Source organism: Mastigoproctus giganteus, chromosome 14, assembly GCF_048544385.1.
Source record: "Mastigoproctus giganteus isolate SK-2022 chromosome 14, ASM4854438v1, whole genome shotgun sequence".
Classification (NCBI taxonomy): Eukaryota; Metazoa; Arthropoda; class Arachnida; order Uropygi; family Thelyphonidae; genus Mastigoproctus; species Mastigoproctus giganteus.
The window spans coordinates 45,786,456-45,807,018 of NC_143588.1; the positions used below are offsets into that span (position 1 = coordinate 45,786,456).

General features: G+C 37.4%; 1 protein-coding gene across 1 annotated transcript in view; it reads left to right on the forward strand.

The window, feature by feature from the left end:
• Positions 1-8,206: 8,206 nt before the first annotated feature.
• The window catches only part of LOC150075106 (kinesin-like protein KIF28), a 55,378-nt gene continuing 43,021 nt past the window's right edge, over positions 8,207-20,563 (forward strand). The window contains exons 1-5 of the mRNA XM_090388368.1: positions 8,207-8,374; positions 11,987-12,119; positions 15,834-15,913; positions 18,101-18,215; positions 20,255-20,366. Of these exons, the coding sequence (XP_090244494.1) occupies positions 8,207-8,374; positions 11,987-12,119; positions 15,834-15,913; positions 18,101-18,215; positions 20,255-20,366 (608 nt within the window). The remainder of the gene's footprint in view (positions 8,375-11,986; positions 12,120-15,833; positions 15,914-18,100; positions 18,216-20,254; positions 20,367-20,563) is intronic.

Sequence of the window (20,563 nt, forward strand, 5' to 3'; positions counted from 1 at the left end):
TATACTAGAGGTTGAAAAAGTGTGAAATGTTCCCTTCCTGGGAAGCGCACTTAGTGATTGAGAGTGTTCGTGTAGTTTTTATGAAGCACTTTTTAAGGAAATATGCACAGAACATCCCACTAATTCAGATATGAGGCTTATTTTATTTTAATCTTTGAGATTATATTAATTCATAATACTCCAATTAAATTTCACGTGAGATTTGTTCTGGAAGGGTAAAATTTATGAATTAAGAGGGGCATAAGATATAAAAGTTGAGAACCTCTGCAATAGGATAATCACCTTTGTTCTTGCTGGAATCCCGATGGCACTTCTCCATTTCAATGGAACAATCCTTGAATCTAATGATAATCTCACTAACATTACTAACGATTGGATGTTGTATGTATCCAACTATCGCCTTTTTCAGTATAACTGGATGTATATCACCGGTTATGATATTATAATGCCGATTATATCATCATATAGTGGTATAGCCAGTGTGTAAAGTTCCTGGAACTTTACACACTTTGACCTTGCAAGGGCCCTCTGCTGTTCAGATTCATATATGAGTAGAACTTTTCTCCTTTTTTGGCTCTCTTCGCCAGCGATTTTCCATACTCTGGTATCGCAATTCTTTCCCTGTTAGCGACTTTATTATGTATCTTCTTGATACAATAGTTATCATATGAAATAGTGTCACGCGATAGCCTGTACCTGTCCTTTCTTTCTTTCTTTCTTTTGTTCAATGAAATCTTTCAGCTTTCTCCTTCTTGGAGTCTTTCTTTTGTGGTACTTCTCAGCTGGAACGAATGTGTTTGTGGTCTCCTGGATAAATCCCTTGAACAAGCCCCAAAATGCATTAGCATCAAATAGCCTATATTAATAACTCCAACAATGAATAGAGTTCAAGAAATACCTGTCCTTCGTAGCCGCTCTGCTGTAATTAAAGCCCGGACCTTTTCCTTTTACCACCGAATCCTTGAACACCACCCATTATGATCACTCCCTGCTATCGGTTACTGAACTGTCATATTTTGATGCTTTTGGAAGAGCACAATTACTGTTCCTTGGTGAGAACTCGGGCAAAGATATTTGACCGCCCCCTCTTATGCTTTTTCTCAAGTTAAAGAGCAATCACCTGGCTGATTCAAGAAACTACTCTCCCCCCCTGCGTATGTATTGAATGTCCACGACTTTAACTTCCCTGTCTAACTTTGTTAGACAGCTCATAATAATTCACTGGTTTTTGTTTGCCCGAAAAGTTTTTCTTCGGAATCGTTTGGAGATTCCACTGCTATAGCAGTGAAACGGTCGACTTAAGAGAAGTCTTGAAATAGCTGACAAGTCACAGGTATACTTCTAATAGTTATGTAATTTCATAATTACAGCTTTCTTAACAAGTATTTAAGGCTTCATATTTCCTGTATGTTATGAAATTGAATTTATAGCCCCTAGTTCTGGGGGAAAATTCTGCCTTCATTTTATTAACCTCAATCGGGTCCCCGGTTGCCAAGCTCTGTAGCCCACATAATAGAAGTCTTACCTCGTACTGTCGCCAGTCCCTTTCAAGAAGCTCAGTGTCTTTTTTCAGATGAGGGCTCTATACTTGGACACAGTATTCCAAATTCGGTCTTACAATTGCTTATACACTGGGATTATGACCTCTCTATCTCTACAGGATATTGTTCGATAAATCATCGATAAAATACCATGGACTTTCCTTGGCCGCCTGTTTACACTGCTCAAACAACTTCGTAACTGCCAGATCCCTTTCTTCCTCTGCTGTTTTTAATTGAACTCCACCAAGTTTATAGATTAATTTCGGGTGGCTATTGCCCAAATTTAAGAGACCTTACATATTTCTGCCACTTTTCTGACCATTCTTGAAGCCTGTTCAAGTCATCCTGAAGGAGCGCTACTTGGCAGTTATCATTAGCGACTCTCTCAATCTTTACAGCATGTTTCGTATCCAAATTTTTTCATCACTCCCTGTACCCCTTCGCCGATGTCATTCATGAAAATCAGAAATAACAGTAGTCCAAGAACCAATCCTTCTGGCCCACGTCTGACGTTAAACCAATCTGAAAAATATCTGTTAATCACAACGCTCTGCATTTTGCCCTCTAATCCATCTTAGATTCTTTCCAATAATCCCAACATGTTTCAGCCGATAGAGTAACCTCTCCTGAGTAATTGAGTGAAATGCTTTGCCAAAATTCAAATAAACATTTGCATGTTGTAGTAAACGTACTAGTGGAGTTTGAGGAGCATCAGCAACTAAGGCTATATTGCTCCGTGTAAACTGTCTGTAAATTGTGTGTGTTCTATGGTCGATTTTCTGTTTGCTGGATGAAAAAACCCAAGTTTCCGGGAGTAAAAACCATGCTACCCTCGCTTGAAACCGACTAACTCAGGCATGTTGTGAAAAAGGCCCATTAAAATTCCTCAAGTTATCGAACTCGGGTATTTTCCACCCGGCGTGGGGAGGACTGCGATTCTACCAACTGTGCTACCCACGAGGGCTAAAAATTTGGATTTTGTCGAAATCGTTCCCTACATCCAGCTCATGAGTGGCTGTGTCAAAATATCTTACCACTTCGAACATGATTTTCCCTTAACAAAATCATGTTGATCATGTGTGTCCTTCAGAGTGCCATTTCTATCTAAATGTCCCTCTTAATCATGCCCTCAACCACTGAAGTCAAACTGACCGGTCTGCAGTTTCCGACATCACTTTTATGTATTACCGATACGGCGGCACTTCTCGAATCCAAAGAAATATTTCCCGAGTCCAATAATGCCCTAATATTAGCCTCAATGGTTCAAAACACTTTCTGGATGCCTCCCACCAAATTACTGGCTGCATGCAGTCAATTCCATGAGCCTTACTTGCCTTTAGGCTCGAAAATTTTTCTAATAAAGTCATCTGTAATTTCACATGGGCCAGCCTCTCCTCTGCGTGAAGGGTCTTTCGTCAATAAAGATCGACGATCGTTTGCATAGCCCGCTGTAAACCATGCCCAGTGTGGCCCTGTATAAAATAATAAATTTTGCATTTTGGGTTCGCAGAATCGCCACGATGCAACATTGTATAAAATATGTCTGTAAATTGAGTATGTTCTGTGGTCGATTTGTCTGTTTCCTGGACGGAAAATCATGCTACCCTCGCTTGAGATCCATAAAAATTCCTCGCGTCATTGAGAGGATTTGAACTCAGGTCTTTTCCATCCGATGTGGGGAGGCCGGTGATGCCTCATGTGTAGCACAATTGCTACACATGAGGACCGTTTAAGGTTCTGAATGGATTAAGTAAACTAAATCTTTGCCCTTTCTCGGAAGACACACATAGGGGACAATAAACTAAGGTTGGGTGCAAGATAGATATGAAAGAATATGCCCTCGGCACAGAGTAAATGATTGCATCATTTGTCACTATTAATAAGAAACACTGCTAAAAAAATCTATGAGTTAAGACTGTAGTTGTTATGTGCGTCTGCTATAAAAAGAGGAATAACTACACCATAATTTTGGTTTATTTTCGCATTGATTAGGTCGTATCGCACAACCTACTGAATAAGAAATATATAAATTAGCATCAGTACGGAACGTACGTTTTAACCATTAGAAACACATACACCTAGTTTTAAGGGGAGAGAAATCAATGGATTAATTCTAAGTATAGTGGGTTACTAGTAACATATCCATGGTGAAAGCTTTGGTTTCGATGCAATCCCGAATTGGGCGTCAGCTGTTAGAACCGGTCATTGATTGCCGTTACCGTACGACAATTCTCCAGTCACTAATTTGTTTAGCAACGTCAATTCGGCCTCCCAGTTGTGCGAAAAGGAAATAATAGTCACATACAAGCACAGAGCGTTTAGGAAAAATCCACGAAATTTAAAAAGTGATTAGGATGTCTTAACTCTTACTATTGCACAAGTTAGGACAGAAGCAACTGTCCAACTCCGCAAAAAACTGATAAAAATAAATAAATACTTCTAGTATAACTCTAAGGAAAGGACTCTGTCCAGTACCTGCAGCGCAGCCAGTAATACCAGGTAAAATAGTAGAGATGAATGTACAGAGTCAAGGTTCCGTGTACGTCAATTATTGATTCTTAGAATATCTTCGTGTTTGGGTCAATATCGAAACTAGGACGTTGCAGAAGTGTAGAAAATACTTTATGAAATTTGACTATCTTTCCTTAAAAGAAAAGGTTGAAACCATTCAAGGTATCGGGGGCTATTGACAAATTATTTGCCGCGATTTATTTTTAACTTTTTGGAAACCTCCTAACAGCATTGAACTCTTCCACCAATATTATGTAATGAAAGTCTTCCCCCAGCTCTTTGTAGCTTACATTCGTCTCGATACGATAAAACTCATCTATAAGTGGTTTTCCAACATTTGTGTTCCAGAAGCGTGACACAAGAACCAAAAGCAAGGCCAAGTTAACTAATTTTGATCGTAAAATGGTGAACTTATTTAATGAAAATGCCAGCCTGGTTGGTCTAATTTGCAATTATCAGATTAATTCACAAAACTCCAGAGAAAAGGGGAAATTTGTAATTTGTTTCTTCAATGATACGTGTTGTAGAATTGATGAGAAAGACGAGTTTTCCTTTTCGTGACAGATTGAACAGTGTTATTTTTATTTTAATGAAAAAAACTTGATCTCTGATTATGGTTTTGACAATTATTTAAAAGGTTAATTTTTCATACACTGTCATTTACAACTGTAAGAAGAATTGGCATAAATGAATATAAATATGCTGTTCTAACTGCGGAAGATACGCATTTATTGTCATTGTCAAAATTGAAGCGTTCAAGGATAAAAACAAAAAAAGGTCTTATCTGATTTTCATTGCTTAATTAATGGATACCCTACATGTATCGAAGGAAGGATTGGGACTGGTCTTGCTTTGGTCCCGAGGCAACTAAGGCCTCAGTGATTTGGATATTTAATGTTGCCACATTAAAAATCCAAGTTATTTTGAAGGGGGGAAAACTACAAGCTGTACCCTTATCTTAAGGCTTCAGCTAGTTCTCCATTTGAATAAGGACGCCTTCCACACCGGATAGAAAATGCCTTAGTTCGAATCCTGTCGATGATGGGAGGAATTTTTATGGGCTTTTTTCCCCAAGCATTAGTAACTCAATGCCATATTGCGCGGTGTATACTATTTCTGTAAATTGCATGTGTTCTGTGGTCGGTTTTCTGGACAAAAAAATCCGTGTTTCCTGGAAAAAAGCCATGTTGTCCTCCCCTGAGACCGAATAACTCAGCCACATTGTGAAAAAGACCCATAAAAAAGTGTCATTAACGGGATTCGAACTCAGGTATTTTTCCACCCTGTGTGGGGCTGACGGTGATTATACCAACTGTGCTACCCACGAGGGCCTAATAAGTGTATGTGACAACCTATTATCAAGGGCCCTCTTGTAAAGGGCTCTGAGGCATTTTCTCATTTCACTCTCTTCCATTTGTCCGTCATTAATTGCGAGTGGTATTTTATATTCTGCTTTTAAATTGTGCTGCCATCTACCTGATGGAATAAACCACTACGTCCCTCATCTTTTAGAACTGTGCATACGATATCTTAAGTTAGATATATACACTTAGTGATCACTGAATTATGACCACCTCTATGAAAACTGAATGCGACCCATTGACCACGAGAGTGCGCAATTAGTCGACCTACATAGCATAGATAAGGTGTCAGTGGTTCAGTAGGTAGGAAAATTCCGAGCGTGATGGGCAAAAGGAAGGATTTAACGGACTTTGATAAAGGACAGATTGTGGGTGCTCGACGAGCTTGTGCCTCGATTTCCCAAACGGCTGAACTGGTGGTGTTCAAGGGCCGCCATAGTTAAAGTGTACCAAGGCTGGCATCAAAATTGTCAAACAACGACCCAACGGCAAAACTGCAAAGGTCAGCGAAAGGTTGATGTTAGAGGTGAGCGCCGGGTCCGACAACTCGCACAGAAGAGCTGACATCCCAATACAACATGGGCCAACCCGGAACAATATCTGGCATGACCATGCGTCGCACGCTCTCACGTATGGGTTATACTAGCAGACGACCCCTACGGTATCCTCTCCTAACCAAGGTTCATCGGCTTAAAAGACTTGCCTGGTGCAAAGCGCATGCAAGTTGGACGTCAGAAGACTGGAAGAAGGTGTGCTGGTCGGATGAGTCACGTTATTTACTCCACATTGTGGATGGTGGTGTACGTATTTGGCGTCAACAACGTGAGGTTCTTTATCCACCATGCATGGTATCAAAAGTGCAGGCCGGTGGAGACGGTTGTATTGGTGTGGGGCCTGTTTCACTGACAGGAACTTGGACCCCTGGTACATGTGGAACAACGTATCACTGGTCTCCGCTATCGTCAACTGCTTGCTGACTGTGTACACCCCGCATGTTACACTTCTTCCCGAATGGCGATGGTGTCTTCCAAGATGACAATGCGCCGAGCCATCGGGCACTTAATGTGCAGGAATGGTTTGAGGAACACAGTTCTGACTTCCAGCATATCGACTGGCCTCAGAACTCCCTCGATATCAATGCCATAGAGCACTTGTGGGATACCATGGAAAGGCATATCAGGCGTCTGGATACACCAATCACCTCCATACCTGCATTGCTGACCGCATTATACAAAGCTTGGTTGACCATGCCTCCGGAACGCTTCGGATATCTTGTTGAATCAATGCCACGTCGGATAGTTGCTGTAGTGAGGGCTAAAGGAGGACCTACGAAGTAGGTCCTCCTTTAGCCCTCATTCTATAGTTGCTGTAGTGAGGGCTAAAGGAGGACCTACGAAGTAGGTCCTCCTTTAGCCCTCACTACAGCAACTATAGAATGATCTTTAGCCCACACTACAGCAACTATAGAATGATCACTGAGGGCTAAAGGAGGACCTGCTTCGTAGGTCCTCCTTTAGCCCTCAGTGATCATTCAGTGTATATTAGCATTGGCAAAGAAAAGTGAATAACTGATAGACATACCAAGGTAAAGTTATGTTAGGTATTAAAGAATACATATACAAAGTTCGTAACGTTGCATACCTACAATATGGCTGGCATTTTCAGGAGTCAACTACTCAGACTGAAAGGAAAAATAGCAATAAGAGGTTCTCTGCGTCTGTGATAATCAATATACAGCATGACGTCGTCAATATATATTAACAGGACCTAACCTTTAGGTACTAGTATAAGATTTTATAAATTTGTATATAAATTGTAAAACGCATACATGGTGCACATTGATTTGCGTTGACCCGACAGAGAACGAATGAGATAAAATCAAAAGCTGTTTAGTTGGCTTAGCATATCAACACCAAAAACCACGTGTGGACCTAACTATACACGAAAAAGAAATGGAAGGGTAGAGCTAGTGTAAGTGACCTCTTGGGAAGACTGAACGCTTTACCACGTTGGCCATGGTAAAATGTGTATTATTATACGTGAAAATAGCTCAATATATGAAATATTAAGTTCAAGCATAATGAAACCTGGTCCATCAGCAAATGGCTGATGGAGCAGGAAAGAAAGAACCTGAAACACAAAGACGAAAATGTAGGTAATGTTTTTAAATAGGTTCTCCTCTTCCTCGATAAACGTAATAATTTCAGAGAGATAAAAATGAAGAGAGGACTATGAAAAATGAAAGCGGACTCCAGCTTTTAACTATATTATACTCTTCATCTCTTTCGACTATTGTAGCCGATGGCTGTCCATATCATGATTCTAATGACTATTGGACTGCATCAATTCAGGGATTCCCACACTTTGCGATAACCGTTACCATTTAAAATGATAAATGAATTTTGTGCGATCCTCCATAAGTAATTAAATAATAATAATCAAACTATTAATTTTATTTTGGTTAGACGTTGTCAAGAAATAATCTATGTATTCACTAAAAAATTGTAGAACCTACCACTTTATAAAATAAAACTGTAAATAAACAATGACAACCACATTTCAAATCTGAGGCAATCCCCCTCCCCATTAACTGGTGAAATTTTATTGTTCAATGTTGATAGATGAACTTTCTACATGTAGATCGGTAGTAGCTGATGTTTTAAGTTTGAAAAAGATAGTTATTTGAATCGTAAGTGCAATACAGTAGCTTAGTTGTCTGTGAGATGTGCATATTTCCTTAACGATTTACACACCAAGAGGGAGAAAGAGAGAAAGGCAAAAAATGTTGTTGGAATGAGTGGACGTACTACCTTCCTGAGCAACCCTGATATTCCACGTGAAAATCCCAAAAAGTTCACCTACGATTACAGTTACTGGTCCCATGATGGATTCAAAGAGTTAGAAAATGGCTACTGCGCACCGGATCCAAACCATCCCAATGGAGTAAAGTACTGCGATCAGGTATTTCATATTTAACTCGTTATTATTATTTAATAATTACAGTATAAAATAAAATACAACTATTGTTCAACCCAGTAGAAAATGATTTTTGTCCTTAAATATTTTCTGATAGCCATCCTGAAGTTTCATCTGAGAAATATGACAGTAAGCGACTGGACTACTGACTGACTTCACATGCCTTCATCTTTGATTACAAGTTAATATCATACATTGGTGAACATGACATGCGCTACATAAATTCAAGGATACAGTAGCACAACAAACCCTTATCTTCTCTGCTATGAGTTTAAGATCTGCGAACTGCGTGTTCTCTTAAGATCGATTTGTCTATTTTGTGAAACAAAACCTGGAGTTGCCATAAAAAATAGTGTCCTCTTCGCCTGAGATCGAATCACTCAATAACTTTAAAAAAGACTCGAAAAAAGTTACTCCACTCAGCCACAGGATTTGAATTTTGACCTTTCCGTACAGTAAGCATATGCCAAATTGATTGATATGATACCAGAAATATCATAAAGACTCTAATATAATATACATAAGTAGTTAATTTATATTATTGATGATTTCCCTATTTCTTTATTTTCGTAGACCATGCCCAAACAAGTTCAAACCATAAAGCATAGCATGCTAACGAAGGGATTAACAGAACCTCTGGCCCTTTTCATGCAGAACGTTCGAAACATCGGCATTAAGGGTATTGCTGCAGAATCTTATTATTGAAGGCTTCATGTTCGTTATCTTGCCTAACTAATGACAAACCAACTCTCTAAATGGAAACTACTTCTTTTCCGTATTCACAGAGACTCGAGGCAGAGAAGAAAAATGCATGGGATGCATATAAATTATCAGGCGACACGAAGCCTATGGCAGATATAAGCTAGTCTGTAATCAAGTCACAAAGGAGGTTAGGCAGGGGAAGGCAGATTACGAGAAATCTTTGGCAAAGGATGCTAAGAAAAACAGCAAGGATTTCTTTACTTATACAAACTCTAAAAGGAAGGGGATGAATCTGATTGGTCCACTTGACATCGATGGTTCAACTGTTGATGATCCTGCTCAGATAGCAAACAAACTGAATGAGTATTTTGCATCTAAATTCACACATGAGCAGTTATTAAGGTTTGAAAATGCCAGAAGGTTATCAAATTGTAGCAGGGTGCTTAATGATTTTGTAATAACTGAGAACAAAGTGGAGGATAGATTGTTGAAGTTAAACATAAGAAAGGCACCTGGGGTGGATGGGATCTATCCAGTTATATTAAAGGAGGCGGAAAAGCAACTAAGCAAACCCTTAGCCATAATTATGAGAGCATCCTTGGACTCAGGGGAGGTCCCCAAGGACTGGAGATGTGCAAATGTATCCCCAATTCACAAAGGGGGATCGAAGGGTGACACGAGTAATTACAGACCAGTTAGTTTAACTTCTGTTCCGGGTAAAATAATGGAGTCACTGGTTAAAGATGCATTGCAGGATCATCTAGACAAGTCTGCAGCAATAATTCAGACACAGCATGGGTTTGTTAAGGGAAAGTATTGTCTGACAAATTTGATTGGTTATTATGATGTGGTTACAAAGGAACTGGATGCAAAAAATAATAATTTTGATATCATATATTTGGATTTCAGGAAAGTTTTTGACACTGTTGCGCATGGAAGACTATTGTACAAATTGAAACAGAATCGTATTAAGGGTAAGTTGCTACAATGGATAAAAGGATGGTTGAGTGCGAGAAGACAGAGGGTGGTAATCAATGGGTGCTGCTCTTCGTGGACTAATGTTATAAGTGGAGTCCCACAGGGTTCGGTGTTGGGCCCCCTGCTGTTTTGTATATTTATCAATGATATTGATGAAGGTATATCAGGCTTCGTGTCGAAGTTTGCAGATGATACAATAGCTGGCAGGGTTGTTAATGACAGTAATGGCAGTGTGCTACTGCAACAGGATCTAGAAAATTTGGGCAGATAGCCTGAGAAGTGGCAGCTGATGTTTAACATTGACAAATACAAATACTGCATATGGGTAGAAGTAACCCCAGAGAAACGTACCAAGTGGTAGAAAATGAAAAAGACCGGGGAGTAATTGTGCAGTCAGATATGAAGTTTTCTGAGCAATGCAGACAGGCAGCCAGGGCAGGTCATGGGGTTTTGTCAATGATATATATTGGAATTTTTCTAGCAGGGAATAGGAGGTGATTGTCTTTCCGTATAAGGCAATGGTCAGGCCACGCCTTGAATACTGCGTACAGGTCTGGAGGCCTCATTTTAGGAAGGATGTAGATTTGCTTGAGCGTGTACAGAGGACAACAAGATTGGTGAGGGGAATGAAAGGATCCTCTTACCAAGAGAGGCTTAAGTTCTGCAAATTTCAGCGGCTGGAGACTAGGCACCTGCGAAGTGATCTGATTGAGTGTATAAGGCCTTCAATGGGTTGAGAACGCTGAATTCTGATGGGATTCTTCCACTTGTTCAGATTACGAGCCTAAGGGGACATAAATTCAAATTAAGGAAATACAGATGTAGAATAGATGTGTGGAAATTTTCCTTTAACCAGCGGGTGGTTAATTGCTGGAACAAACTTCCATCTGTCTTTGTGGAAGTTGATAGGTTAAATAAATTTAAGGAGAAACTGGATAAACATTTAGAGGGAATTGTTTTGTAATTTTTTTTTTTTTTTTTTTGTGGCTGTTGCTACATAAGCTCATAACACTTGCTTTCTTGCATCACATGCCACCACTACTACTACAAACGAAGAAGTATGGTTGTGGTTACTCTACTCTCAAGTCTACATATCACAAATACTAGAAGCGACTTTCTCAACTTAAGGCGTAGGCATCATATGTTGCAACAACCATTTCAGTACCTTTAATTTATCTTTCTCCAAATTATGAAAAAGATTCGAAGACAGAATTTTAAGCGTGGTTTGTCTTGCACCCAATTCAAACTCTTCCTACTGTCATCACAGTGGATTTTAACATACCCCTCCAACGAAAGGCAGAGGCAAAAGCAGAACTAGATAACGTTTTTGTACCATTAGGTATCTATCCTCTACAGAGCCCATCTACAAGACAATCAAAATCTGGACCTCATGTAACTGAATATCGACAGTGCGACACTACTACAGAAACTAACATTCTCTACGAAGTATAGGTCTAGAAACCCACGTGATGAACTTGTGGACATCATATACGCCCGCTTGGGTGACTAATGCTCTTAAATTCTCTACAGATAAGCAAATGGCAGATCACGGATGCATTGCTTTACAGAATCTCTTTTTCGTCTACAGAATACAATTTATTCAAGTGTCTGTATTTATGGCTAGTTTGTGGGGGGGGGTTGGGGGGAGGGGATCGGACACCCTCTGCCAGAAACAAACTTTGAGATGGTATGAAAAAAGGTCCATAAAGTTTCCTCTTGTCAAAGGCTGGATTCGAGTCCATGATGCTGAAGCTACGACTACACAATTTAAATATCTATTATGATTTCCTTTTAATTTTTTTTGAAGCTTTAAATTAATCACCAGAACGTAATCTATATACCAACAAAAATGAATTTGCTCTAGCTGTAAGCCAAAAAGATGTTAAAATTTTCAGAACCATATATTTCCATTCACAGGAAAAGGTCTACAACGAACTAGGAAGAAGTATACTGAACAATGCATGGGAAGGATATAACTCGACGTTGTTCGCTTATGGACAAACCAGTTCAGGGAAATCTTGGTCAATCGTTGGTTACGGCGTCAATAAAGGTAAGTTCAGTTTCCTTACAAGTGTTCTCTATGCTGCACTGATAACAGACTGTGCATAGCATAAAACACCATCAAGAAAACCATTTGATTTCCATTAGTATCACTTCCTTTTGTGGCAGAGCTCAAATGTTAAAAGAGAACATTTCCAATATATTCATGTGGTATTAACCTAAACTCTGAGCAATAGATTCAATATCTTTAATAATCGAAAATCCTAGAGTTCTGTTTCATTAGAAAAACTAATAATAATAATGGCATTCTTTTTCATCTTGCTCTACAGCATAACGGGAAGATGAATGTTTAAAACTCATTTTTTCCTATTATTGAGATTGACTTTAACCAGTTTTTCGGGTGAATTTGCATTCTGATACCAATTTTTCATTCGTTAACTCAATTTCTAACACTCCATTGGCATTGATCTTTTCTTTTTTTTTTTCAAGAAACTAGTTTTCCACTCCTCGAAATATATTTCAGTAATTTGCTTTATACTTGGTTTCTGAAGCTTCTGTTATTATATCCCTTAGCTCGTAACGTATATAAATTTCATGTTTATTTTTCGCTTTCATTTTTGAAATGTAGTATAAATCTTTTAAGCCATTGATTTAAAATTAGCGACTAAATCTCAGCGATTTTTTCTGCAAATTCTTTCGTATCTAAGTCCACATGAAATGGATAAGAAATATATTGAACAATGTCTTCAATTGTTTTAAAATCACTGAATCTGGTTTAAAAATCATCCGCAACTTTCTCAATTTCAAAAACATATTTCTCACTATTAAATTCAAAAGCAGGATGTCACATCTGATGAGTATGGGCTTGGCACACCCAGGGTCCTGAGCTGGATATCATCATTCGTCTCTTTCTTGGTGATTTCCTTCTACTTCTCTCTCTCTCTCTCTCTCTCTCTCTCTCTCTCTGGGTAACTCAGAATTTTTTTTTTTAATTTCATTCAGCAAATTTTGAAATCTCTGTAGAAACTTACTCCGACTCAATCACCTCACATCTGTGTGTAATGTCACATCTGGTTCATTTTCATTGAGTTGCATTTTGAAAAGTCTCCTTTGAGGAGATTGTCCTCTGATGGAATTCACGATTTTGAAAGCTATGTCCATAACACTTTTAGAATTTAATCACTTGCTGGTGGATGATACAGTGGTAATTCAAAAAAATCTGAGAATTCGTCATCCTTTTGGCACAATGCGATGAATCCGTTAAGCCCCTTGATTGCTTTAGATCCACCTATTGTTATTGATACGAGCTTAAATAGTGGTAATTTAATTTTTTCAATAAAATTTTTGAATGCGTTAAATATATCAAGACCTCTAGTTCTTTCTTTTAACGAAACCATACGCAGCAGTTCTTCTCTAGTGGCAAAATCATCGAAAACCATACGAATAAAAACGAGCAATTGAGCTGTATCACTGACGTCTGTAGATTCATCCAGTTGTAAAGAAAAATGATACACAATTAGCAATATGAGCATGCAATTGTTCGCTCACATTTTTATTCATTTTTTCGATGCGTCGCATCACAGTATTTCGAGATACTTGCAGATCTTGAAGAGAACTAAAACCACAGAAGCATTGCAAATCAAACAACGACATTTTTCTTTTATCATTACAAAAATTTATTCTAGTTCCAACTCTTGATGAAAATGATAAGTTTTACTCTTTTTTCGTAATATGCATTTTAAATCAAAGCGTATTAAATTAACGTATAAGTACTGTCCAGTTATTACTATCAAGTAAGCTAAATAAGAATTCGACACATACACTATGCTCTCCACAACGTAACTGAATGAATTTTCACTAGACAATCCTGGCGACAAGAGTAGTCACGTGATTCAACGGGTTTGTAATAAGCGTATGCAGTGAGGCGCATAATAATATTTAGATTTTGACTAAGCTGTTTTTTTATACATATTTAAAACTCGTCATGACGTGATCGACTTGTTGGCCGCCCTAGTTATAGATCATACGTCCTCTTCAGCTCCAATTTCCGAAATGTAGGTTATGTGGCCACTTCATTCATTCAGCCTTCTGCTTTCGATGGGATTTAAATGGTTTGGCACCTTTCTCACTGCCCAGTCTGTTGCCCTTTACAGTTTTTAGAATGCCATCATCATCGGTGTTCTGCCAAGGGCAAGCCCTCACATACACTCAACAACCACTTCTCCCTATCCCCATTTCTTACTTTACTGACCCATCTTATTTTTTTCATCCTCCTTGAAAACCACATTTCAAAACTTTCCAATTTTCTGATATCTTCCATTCTCAATGTCCACCTCCACTCCATAAAATACCAGACATCGTAACAATATTTTTTCTAAAACTTTTAGATTGGTTTGAGCATGTGTTTTCACATTATTATGCTGCTGTTTTCTTGGTAATTGAAACTTTTTTTCCTTCATTGATCCTAAGGCAAATTTTATCTGCAGTTTCAACTGTTGGGTTTAACATTTGCATTTACAAACTCTTCATCCAAGGCTAACTCTCGCTATCAGGTTGGTATAACACATTTATCATTAGGGGAGGGATTTCAGTGTGCCACTCAGTTTTATTTTTCCCTTTATAAATTCTTGTTTCTATGGAAACTGGGGATGTAACCGATTTCAAATTATTAATAATAATAAACGGAACGAAACTATTCCATCCACTTAAAGATAACCTGCTGATGTGGATAAGGTGTTCAAGACTCCCTGCTTCAATGCTTAACCTAACCACCAGTAGCATTTGGTATGAGAATAGAATAGAATATTACTCATCTATGTGAAATCCTTGACAGTCTACTATTAATAGTGCTCAACAGCCATCTGTATTTTCTTTTCACTTTAAAGAGTTATATATTTCCCTTCTCACATTGTTTTTCTAAATAATCACTAACCATATTACAAATTTCACACCTCCCACATCATTAAAAACTTTTCTCATATATACTTTTCACTTAAAACTTCATAAAACACTTTTTTTTGGAACGTTTCTTTCACTAGGAACACGTCTCTGTCTTGGCAACTTTACACCCATCAATGATACCAGAATACCTGCCAGTTTCGAAATCCTATAAAACGTTTCAGATCACTTCTTTCCTTTCACTGATTTTGGAGATCAGTGGGATAAATATTAGTATCTTATTTGAAACTTACAAGGGTGGAGAAAGATCCCAGTCCAACGTTTCAACAAAGGGACAAATTATACAATAACTTACATAACAGACTGAGATATAGGAATAGGTTTGGACGTGTAAATGACCAATTCTAAAGAGGATATACATTCTCAGCACTAGCTAGCTTAGGGATGGACACTTGTGATGTACTACTCGTGAAATATGTCTTTGGACAAGGTTTCCAACATTTTATATCGCGCGAAATATTTAAATCATCTCAAAAACACGCGCTTCTGCAAATACAAAATACCCAGACATATTCGTATATTAGAGCTTAAATTTCAAATGTTCCTCTGTGAAATAAAAGCGATTTATTATTACAATTTTTTAGAAACAGAATGATCGTTTCCTCAATTTTTTTTGTTTTCTTCAAAAAGTAAAATCTCGTCATATATCAACCATGCTATTAGATTTTGGTCATCACGAACCTTATAATTTTATTAAATAAGAAAACTCATTTGAAATTTAAGCTATTGGCAGAAACTTAATTTCCGTCAATTCACTCAGACTACCTTTCACTACTAATACATATATTTCTATTCCAATATTTAGGCATAGTGCCAAGGTTCTGTGAGGAATTATTCCAGGAGATCCGAGAATCGAAACAAGAAGGTGATCTAACAGAGTTTGAAGTAAGTCTTATTTTTCTTAATTTCTCTCTCTTTCCTGTGATGTTGCTGTAAATTCTACATAGCTTTTAAGTAGACTAGTATTAGTAGTGTGTATCATTTCTAAAAGATACCTCGAGTATACCAATAAATGCTTAATAAGGAAATATTTATCTCCCCCCAACTAGAACTCATCGGTTTGGTTGTACTGAACAGACCATTGAGTACCAAAACATCGTCTGGACACTAATCACAAACCGATTTTTCATCAGTGAGACACAATATTCATATAAGCAGCTTGCATTGGCTTATATCAAACCTAAATTCATCAGTAAACAAGGTTTTGTGGCCTGCTAGTTCACAAACGTCCATCCCCTAAAATGATTCATGAAACTATGCCATGACGCGGTTGTGCAGTATCATCGCGTGACTTGATCGTTGTCATGGTGAAAACCCCCATTTCCGAGCTGTAGGAAGTGAATTCTACTGACTGGTTATGATGTCAACACGATGGAACGACTAAACATACTGCGTATGAATCATTAAAGAAAAAACTTAAAAGGCGTAATATTTTCCAAGACTGATTAATGAATAGCCAAAAACTCGGGTATTTAAAGCAACCTATTTTTGTAAAAAAGCATACCCTACGTAAGTTTACGTTTAGGCAAAATCCAAAAATGTGATGGCAATAAATATATCTTTCCATTTTTCTATCTAAGAAATCGTTTAATGATCAAATAAATTATAACAATCCCCCGTTCTAAAATATCAGCGCCGATATGAATACTCTTATTAGTTTCTTCAAATATAAATCATTTGTAGACTTATTAATCGAATACATTCTTATTAATAAGTCTAAGCGCATTCGATATAAAACTCAGCATTATCTCATTATTTTAAAATAGCGAAAACGCAACGTTGAGTTCACTTTTGCCTCTTCACTCTAAGGACCAGGCGTGCCCCAAAAGTAAAATATAACTGTTTTATTTTACAACAGTATGAAAAAAAAATTAAAACATTACTGAATGATGGTGTTACACATGTGTGATAGATACAAGCCATTTCAGTACATGGAATGTCGTCACGTCTGATACATAACCAGACTATTACCGCCTGCACGTGCGGTCCACGGTAGCACAGTTGTAGCGTGCTTGTTCACGGAGTGGAAGTAGCTGGGTTCGAATCCAGCCAAAGGCATTTAGGAATTTATTTCCTGCCTCCGCTCTACTCCGTGCTGAGTTAGTCGGTCTCAGGCCGTGGAGTGAGGTTTTCTCCGGGTACTCCGGTTTCCCCCTCACGAACCATAAATCGACCTTAGGACACACAGGACATGAACCCATACACAAGAATTTCTTGAGGATTCAACGCGCCTTTTTAGGCGTGCTGGATTTTCAAGAAATTTCAAGGGAACTATCCCCGCCCGGGAGAGGGTAGTTCCTTTCTTCCCACTTGATTTTTTATTACCACGATTTAATAAACTCGAAATGGAGAAAAGCGAATATTTAAGTACTTCCACCGTCGTGAAATCTGTCTTTAATTTTTTAAGGAATTACAAATAATTCTCAAATATTTCATAATACATAGAATTATCTGTAATTCCTTAAGAAATTTAAGACAGATTTTACTCTATGTAGGTTGAAGTGCTTAAATTTTTCACTTTTCTCCAGTTCCTTTCTTTCCATGAAATAAAACAACCAGACTTCGACTCGCTAAAAATCAATTCTAGCTCCAACTTAGATATGTTAAATATTTATACGAACTCGAAATAACCATTGCAGAAATTCTCTAAATTTCTATTGCAAGCATTTGACTCTTTCCATGAAGGGCAAATAATATTTGCATTTTTAAAAACTGTTTTTGCTTCTAGAAAATGCACATAGCTGTCTAACCGAAGATTATTTTTTTGAAAAATAGTAATATAATTATTTTTTAAATTGTTCTCTATTTTTTTAAAAATAGATATTTGTGAATTCACTATTTTTTGATAAACAGTGATATAATCCATACAAGAATTTTAATTTTAAAATCTATTAGTGCACTGTCTCTATTTGGTCACAATATTAAAATAATAAATTCAGAAAATATTTAAAAAATCAGTTTGTACAGCTGCTGCCATCTACCAATCAATTTTATCTATGCATGAAATATTAAAATATTACATAATATGAGAAAAACAAAAGGAAGCTTGTTTTGTTCTCGATATTTTAATAGGTTCGACTCAGTATGCTGGAAATATACAACGAAATTGTGAGAGATCTATTAAATGTAAATCCAAGTAAGAAGAAAGGATTGAAAGTACGGGAACATCCTACGAAAGGATTTTTCGGCAAGTATTAAGACATTTCGTTAAAAGATTGTAGGTATATGCTTATCGCGTTTTATAAATATAATGCACGTATTAGCTGTTTAAAAATGTACGGATATGATTACTTAATGTGAAGAGCAGTCAAAACAATCTGAAATTAATTTCAGAATTTGTTAATTTGGGTTTATCTCCACAATTTCTCTCAATCGTGGCATATTTGAAACTCTCAGAAAGAAGAGGAAGGCATCAAGCTTACTAGCAACAAAATCTGCACAATTCTTAATAACTTCAGTAACGTCTCCATCCCTGTACTGGTATTCTCATGGCCTTTCCAAGCGCTATTTGAAAATGTAAGGAGGGGTATCTACTGCTTCATCTCCTTTCAGTCATACAACAGCATCTACCGCGAAAGGAAACGTGAGCGATCAAGAATGGGGCACGTTTTTAGAGCCTGCGACTGTCGAAGCCAACTTCTTATCACCGTTCAAATCAGCTGCTGTTGATGTGAATGAAACTGTTGAAAAAGTACGGGAATTTGTCCATACTGATCAAAGGCTGGCTATCACAAGGATAGCAGAACGATTAGGAATAGCTAAAGAGGGAATTCGTCAATTTTTAACCATCAGTTCTCGAAATGGTGACCTGAGCGTGATAGTGCAAAAAAGAAGATTCTTCGGATGGGACATCCTCCCGAATCGGCTACATCTGACTTTTATATTCCCAAATAAAAAAAAAACTAAGCTGAAAGGGACACATTTTTGATATTTGAAGGAAGTCTAGTAGCGAACATTGAGGACATTAAAATCGATAAACTAGGTTCCAGAGTTTGCAGAAGAGGATGGTTTTCATGTAGAGCACAAGGGGAACTTTTAAAGGGACAAAAACAAATAACTGATTACTTGTTTCAGCTTAAAAATTTATCATTTCAAATTTAAAGCCATTTTAAGAACATTCTAGCCACGCCGTTTCGTATTTACAGCTTTCGTTTCTCTCTTTTCTTTCTGTCTCTTATACACTTTGCTATTTTTAACAGCAATCTCAAACACGAAAAAGTTGTTCAACCTCTATCACTCTGATATGGGCTGGGAATTAAAACAAAAAACTTCAACAATGAGACTTAATATGTGGAAGAGAGGATTGGTGAAGACTTAAACCTTATTGATAAATTTAGAAATGAAAATTGACTAGACAGCGACTAGTGTTCATATGTGCTCTGATAACTGGAAATAATTTCAAGCTGAAGTAATTCCCATATAAACACTGCAGCAAAAGACTGCTTAAACTAATCCCTCTCTGTTTTGGACAGAAATCTATATGGTGGAAGTAGGATTTGCATGGGTTTAGATTTTGTTTAGCGGAAAAATAATACTAGGTACAAGTTGCAAAACGAGACTAAATTCGGAGAGAGACCTGCAGATGCGATATTTGCGACATAGGAGATTTCTGGTTACATTAAATCCAAGTAGAATACCTCTCATAAATGGAAAAGGGTGAAAAAAGTTCTTTTGGTGTTTCCAATCATCGTCGAAGCTGAATTTTCCAATAAATATCTAATTCACGTTTGGACAATTTGCATAAATTTCACACCCACGTATAGAACATTGCCAATACAATCAATTCTCTTGCCAATTTTGAAGGCGCACAATGTAAACAGTCAAGTTTTCACCTATAATTTTAACAATATATTTTTAATAAACAGTTTTGGCCTCTCGCTAAAAGTCATCTTGTGAAAAACTCATCAGGCTTCCGATCGTCGAAAGCCAGTCTTGCCAGACCCGATTTAATTGAATGACGTGGGATGCCAAATAATGTTGGAATAGAAGCTTTTCTCAAATAGGAAAATGTTATGAAATTAAGTGAAATTGATTATCAGACCTTTAGGTGCGAAAAATTGTTAAATAGATAATTTTAATAACATTTAGCATCTTGCCATATCACCGCTGGTTGATGATAGTGATAGTGCCGGTGTATAATTTTTTTAAAAATTTTTTTCTGTTACTTCTGCATTTTAAGATATATTCGTTTTATCTATTGAAATTTTCATATTGTGCATCTTTTAGCCGAAGGTCTTTCATCTACTCTTGTTACCAGTTATAAAGATGTAGAAGCCAAATTAGACTTGGGTACAACTAATCGCAGCATTGCATCAACAAATATGAATGCTACTAGCAGGTATGTTTAAATTGAATTTTCTGTCATATTTATAGTGTATCTTTCATCGTTGTTTTTGACGTTATCCGATCACTGAGCAAACACAACACGAGGCGCTTATAAACACAAGTGTATCCGAAAACTACTATGCCGTATCCAAAGACATATACCCACTGGACAAAAAATTCGAAACTGAGTATCTAGTAGGGATACCTTAT